This window comes from Prosopis cineraria, unplaced genomic scaffold (assembly GCF_029017545.1).
Source record: "Prosopis cineraria cultivar Desert tree isolate PC_DT_omini unplaced genomic scaffold, ASM2901754v1 PC260, whole genome shotgun sequence".
NCBI lineage: Eukaryota > Viridiplantae > Streptophyta > Magnoliopsida > Fabales > Fabaceae > Prosopis > Prosopis cineraria.
In genome coordinates, this window is record NW_026555587.1 from 1,732 (window position 1) to 8,582 (window position 6,851).

At 27.1% G+C, this 6,851-nt stretch overlaps 1 protein-coding gene across 1 annotated transcript; it reads right to left on the reverse strand.

Annotated features, from left to right (window-relative positions):
* Positions 1-843: 843 nt before the first annotated feature.
* Positions 844-2,787, reverse strand: LOC129296120 (expansin-A23-like). The gene is given in 4 exon segments (XM_054934716.1): positions 844-1,194; positions 1,197-1,444; positions 1,446-1,581; positions 2,646-2,787. Coding segments are annotated over 4 exon segments (765 nt in total). The 3' UTR covers positions 844-955.
* Positions 2,788-6,851: the final 4,064 nt, after the last annotated feature.

A 6,851-nucleotide genomic window follows, 5' to 3' on the forward strand; every position in this document is an offset into this window, starting at 1 on the left:
TCTTGCTTGGATCTAGCAAATCAATTCTGCTTTTTGAAGTCTATAGCTTATTAAGATCATTTTTAGCAAGTAATAAATATTTTAAATATTTGATGCAAATGCTTTCTCCCTCCAATCCAAATTGTAAGATATTTTTTCAATTAAGTTTGATCCAAAATATGGAATACTTAGTGCTTTTCAAAATTATTTTTCTTTTAAATTATCGTTGTCTTAATTAAGGTGGATAGAAATATAATTTGATTAAACACTTTTTTTTACTCTTTATAATGAAGGGCTTTAAATTAATCCGTTGGGCTTTAAATTAATAATATATATTATAAATATTCTTATATCCATATCATTGTGGAATTTGGTTTTGGTGCTCATCACTAGATGAGCATTTGGATCATTTAGATTTTAAATTTGGATAGTCCAAATTTTGTAGAATTTATTTTTTATTTTTATTTTATATTTATTATAAAAAATTATAAAATTTTAATAAATCTATTTTATTATCAATTTGAATAATACAAATTAATTTAAATGATCTAATTCAATATTATTTTTTAAAATAGTTTTTTAAGTTGACTATTCAAATGTATTCTGGACATAATCTGTCTAAAATATATTTGGATATTTAATTTATAAAAATAAAAAAATTAACATTAAATTTAATCGTCTAAATTAAATCTGTATTATTTAATTGATGATAAAAATAAATTTATTAAAATTTTATGTTTATATTTTAATAAATATATAATGAAATATAAAAATAAAATTGTAATTTAGACAGTTCAAATTACTCATCAACTAATGAGTACTATGGTGCTGATGAACACCGAAACTGAACCCAAAAGAACGGTATGCGATCTCTAATAGTAGATCTTATTAATTAAATATAAGATAAAGTGATCGATTTCAAAATACATATGTTGATTGCAACAACAACATTGAGTCAAACAAGAAATACATCTAATTAAAAGTTCTGATTTCCCTCATAAGTCTGACCAAACTGCCAATTCGACGGCGCAACATTATCAAACTCCAACGTCTTCCCATCACTTGTAGTAACCTGAAACGATAAACTCTGTCCCACCAAGTTTGTCCCCGTCTGCCACAACTGACCCCAATTCCTCGACATCTGAATCCACCCGCCACCGCCGTTACCGCCTCTGATCTTGGCGTTGGTGATGTCGCCGGCGTTGGCCACGTTGAAAACAGCGCCGTTATCCAATAAGGGTTGCCCTTGAGCTCGAACTTGACGCCGCCGGACTTGGCGCAGGCGATGCGGCGGTAGCGGACGGGGATGATGCCGGCCTTGTAGGGGGCGAGCTTGACAAACATGGGCATGGAGAGGTCGAAGTGTTGCTGGGGAGGGTTGCACCAATGGTTGACGTCAGGAGGAGAGTGGTTGGGTGGACAGAAGTTGGTGGCGGTGATCTTGATGGTGCCGGCGCCGGAGATGCCACTGAGGGTCGTTGACGCACTCGAGCTCGAAGCAGGCGCCGCAGGTGAGGCCATTGTTGAAGAGAGCTGTGCTTAGGGCTGCCGTCTCCAGGCCATAGCCTTGCTTGAAGAGGTCTCCATAACCACAAGCTCCTTCTGTACAAAAAATATATATATTCACACGAATTTAATAATAATAATAATAATTTTCAATATATATATATATATTAAAAAAAATTAAGGAGGCCATAACTATTCATAAAATCGTAAACTCTGCAGACATTATAATTTGAGGTAACAAAATACTTTACAGAATGAATTTTGAGGTGTTAATTTTCTATACATTTAAATTCACTGTTTAAAAAAAGAAATTGAGTAATAAAATCACATTCAGATTTGTTAAGAGATAACGCAATGACTGTGTGTGTGGGGGGGGGATGACAAGCAAAGATTCCGTTGTTAGATGCCAAAATAATATCAAATGGAGATATAATGGAAAGAAAAATTATTTGATATTTTTATTTTGTCTTTTTCTGTTTTGGGTAATCAAGATTGTCTATTTTTGCAAATCCTATGTATTATATACGCATGAAATTCTGCCTAATTTTGGACAAAATTCACAATGTATCATGATATTAAAAATAAGATTCATATTTTTATTCATTTGAATTTTAAATCTGTGAGAGATTAAATACGCAAATATAGCCTATATTATAGGATTAAACTAAGCAAATAACCCAAAATTTATTATATTTTTTATTATGGTTAATTTATTATATTTGTCAATAATATATTATTGTATATTAATGATAAATATTTTGAAAATTTTTAAATTTTTAATGATAAATCTTTTATGTATCAATGTGAACCAATCACTTCCCAAATTTTTAAAAATTTAGTCCATATTTTTTAGGTAGAAGATTTTTTTTTACCAGTGGGCCAATTTATATTTATGACATATATATACATAAATTCAAAATAAAACGTTAACAATAATACAGGGTACATTCTTCTAATTCAGAATAAAATGTATAAAATATTTTCTAACGAAAAAAAAAAACAGGGAAATGAGTAAGAGATTGTATATGTAGCATAGGATGATAATTTATAAAGCTCTACAATTTATGTTGAAAAAAAATTTAAGAGTCATTTCTAAACTATTCAAAAATCATGAACAGTACAACTTATATTAAACTCGATGGATCTAGCTAGGCACTTACGCATGGTTTCGCCTCCAGACATGTCACCATAGAAAGTTGCATGAGCATCATGCCAATCATTATCAAAAGTAAGAGAGGCCATGGCAGAGAAAGAGAGAGCCATAAACTGAAACAAGAAGAAACAAGACACAGACACAGCCATGGCTCTATGAAGAAGATTGAATTCACATGTGTGAATCTGAATTTTGCTGAAAATGTGGTATTTATAGGGCTTTGTCGTCAATTAATGAAGATATAAATTAATTATGAATCAGAAATTAATTGGTTAAATTCACAAAAGGATGCACAGAAAATAATATAATTTTTATATTTATTGAGTTTTAAAGTCATTAAATATTCTAAAGCAATTATGAGATTGGTAAATTAAACCAGTGAGTGATTGAGGGGATTAATATGGTATACAAGGTATAAGTCAATCAATAGAGAAAGACAGCCTTTTTTGTTTTTTATTCATTATGGCTTATAAATATATACAACTTAATTTGTCATGGTGATTAATATATAATGGACTAGGGGTGTTCAGGGAACGAGACCGGCACAGCACTATCTTGTGTCATATCCCAAAAAATGAATGAAATTGAATTTTTATCTCGTATTTCATTTGGAACTGAAATTTCTTAGTAAAGTGGACAAAACGTGGAAGAGAGAGCTAAATAACAAAATTTATTAAATTATATTATAACTTGTTAAATCCAAAACCAAAACATGGGTATATAAATTCAATTATTCATTTACAATTTAGAATAAAAGAATACAAACACAACTTAAAAGTTAAGTACACGACAATGGCAAATAACCTCTGAGTTACAATATTAGCAGAAATATTGAGATATACAATTTAAATAAACTTATCAGGTACAACATCAGGCCATTAATTTTTCCTCTTCAATGGAAATATTTGAAGCTATTATATATATTATATATTAATAAAAATATATATTATTAAGAAAAAATATATACACTGAATAAATAAATTAATTATTACATATTAATAAAAGAAAAAAATGTATATTATATTTGAGACTGGACCAGACATCCCAAAAGTTTGTCTGGTGCACTATTAAAAAAATTGATTTTAGTGACAGACACACCTCTAAATTGGATTTACTGGTTCTGACCTAGTTTTACATTTAATTTGTTACGTGTGAAATATAAATTCTCATACAACTGATTGTATTTGGATTGAGAGTTGCAACGCAACTTGCTTAGGTTGAAGCAGTACTCTTCTCCCCACCCCCACTTTTCCATGATAATTTTATATTATTCTGATTCATAACAGCAATTTAATTGATTTTATTTATGGCAGCAATTTTAATATAAGGACAAATATTAATGTGGAGATCATACATATATAAGGAAAACTCCCTAAGGTCATGAATTTGGCCTTTTCAGTATGATCTTTTTTTTTTATTTGATATTTTTCAATTTATTCCCTTCTAGAATTCTCTTCCAAATTTTGTGCTTTAATATGATTAATTTTTGATTTGATATTTTATAATTTAAATTTAACATTTTAAGATTACATTGATCCTTCAACCAATAGAGGTATTAATTCATAATTTTTTATATTTTTTTGGTCGAATAGATGGCAACTAAATATCTATATATATGTTAAATTTAATGTGCGCTTATCCATACATACATACATACATATATATATTAAAAATATATTAAACATCATGAAGAAATTTTTTAATTTATTTTATAATTTTGAATGGAAGTATTTAGTATGTTTTATAAGTTATAAATATATATTTATAAATCATAGAAACAAAAAATGGAAAACATGTATTTTTTAAATTTAAAATGATGATGATGTTAATTAATAAGCAGGCAGGACGCTTCCAATTGCCTGTATTTCATCACATTCAAAAAATAATTAAATGAAATTATCTATTTAAGTATTTATGGCATCTTCAGGATTTAGCTTTTAAATCTGCATTTTTTGGGGGCTTTTTTTTTTGACCCATATACCCCCAAAAAAAAAACCCTAAATAGATCTTACAGAGACGTATATATCAAAATAATTGCAAGATATTGGCCAAAAAGGAGAGGGAGGGAGGGGGAGGGGGGGAGAGAGAGAGAAGAGAGGGTAGGGTGAATCACTTACATTCAATTTTTGAATACAGAGAATATATTTGGAAAAATGTATGAAGTAAAAGGTGTATTAATATAATTATACATGAATCTTCTTCCGTTATTTTCTATCACCATGAATATTTGAATGAAAAGAATCTTAAGGCAAATGAAGGAACCATACACCTAAAATAGTCAAAATGATTCCAACCACGTGAGCCTTCAAAAATTTAAGATATTTATAAATTATTAAAAATTAAAAAACGTTGGTAAGAAATAATTAACAATATATTACAAAACATTTTAAATATCATTATATACATGAATTTCATGCCCTATTAAGAGGAGTAAAAAAAAGCCAAAAATAACACTTATAAAAGTTGTTAACAGAAATCTTTTAGTTAATAACATTTATAAAAATTTGGTAAATGTTAGAGCACAATAACATCATATAATTTATATAACTGACCTCACCTAATGAGATAAAACTTATTTTTTTTGTATATAGGTGAATTTCATATGCACATGATCAACATAAGAATATTATTGACAATGGCTTTATTGGTAAAAACTCAAACTGAAATATATCTATACGTAAATGATTAAATTGAGAAAAAAATTTAGGAGAGATTAAATTAAATACTATATCCATGAGAGAACAAGTTAAAATAGCCAATTTTATTTTATAGAAGGTTAAATTGAGATATACTCTTTAGGAACTAAATTAAGATTTTAGTCATTTTGAAAGATCTTTTAGTTATTTCGAAAGATCTGTCATGTGTTTCAGCACAAGTGGGATACATATAGAGCTGTACAGGGGTAGGGTTTAGCCACACATTACCGTTGTTAGGTTTGGCTCGATATACCCTGTAAATATTTTTCAAAAAAATATTTGTAAATATTTTTCAAAAAAATATTTGTAAATATTTTTCAAAAAATATTAAAAAATATTTGTAAATATCTTTTTGAAAAATATAATTATTATCATTTAAAATATATTCTTTACAAATAAACAATTATCAATTTTTTACATAATATTGAGTTAAAAACAAATTTTAAATTTTGAAAGAAATTTAAAAATTGTATTGATAAGGAACGTCCAAAAAGATTATAAAAATAAGGGACAATGAAAATATTAGTTTTTTAAATTTGGTTCAATTATTAATTTAGTCTTTTAAGTTTAATTTTTATTAATTTGGTTTAACGTTTTTCTAAATTATTATTTTAGTTTTTAAGTTTTTAAAAACAAATTTACTCTTAATTAACCGAAGTATAATTTATTCTGATGATTGCATTTATATGTTACTAAATGAGAACAAATTAGCCATTAAATTTATTTAATATTTGTTAAATTAGAAATCCTTATGCCTCGTTTTGTTCTTTTATTTTTTTTTAAAGATTTTTGAGTCTATTGTTTTATCTCAATAATTACACTTTTTTCATTAATCTATATGGCTACTATCAAGATTTTCTTATCCATGTCATCAAATTTTAATAGTGTTACTTGCAATTTAAATAATAAAAACTAAGTCAATAACTCATGCAAATGTAAGGGACCAACTTGATAAAAATAAAATTTTAGGAGCTAAATTGATAATTGAGATAAATTTGAGAGACTAAAAGTTTTATTATCTCTAAAAATAATATAATTTATGATAACTTTCAACTAAAAGTTATACCATAAAATAAATATTATTCACAAAAATTGTATATGTTTGAGTCGGGTCGGGCAAGGTTTGACCCTTGCCCAATATTTGATTTGATGTGCCTAAACGAATCAAGTGAGGTTAGAGTAATTAAGCTTTCGAACATTGTGCAAAACCCTAAATACATGTAATATAAATATCATAGAGTGAAAAGTGATATGGCCTATATTATAGGATTAAACTAAGTAAACAACTCAAAATTTATTATATATATTTTTATTTTGGTTAGTTTGTTATATTTGTACTGTTGTATATTAATAATAAACCTTTTGTAAATTTTTAAATTTTCAATGATAAATCCTTTATGTATCAATGTGAACTAATCATCTTTTTAAATTTTTAAAAATTTAGTCCATATTTTTTAGGTAGAACATTTTTTTTTTCTAGTGGGCTCATTTATATTTATGACATATATACACACAAA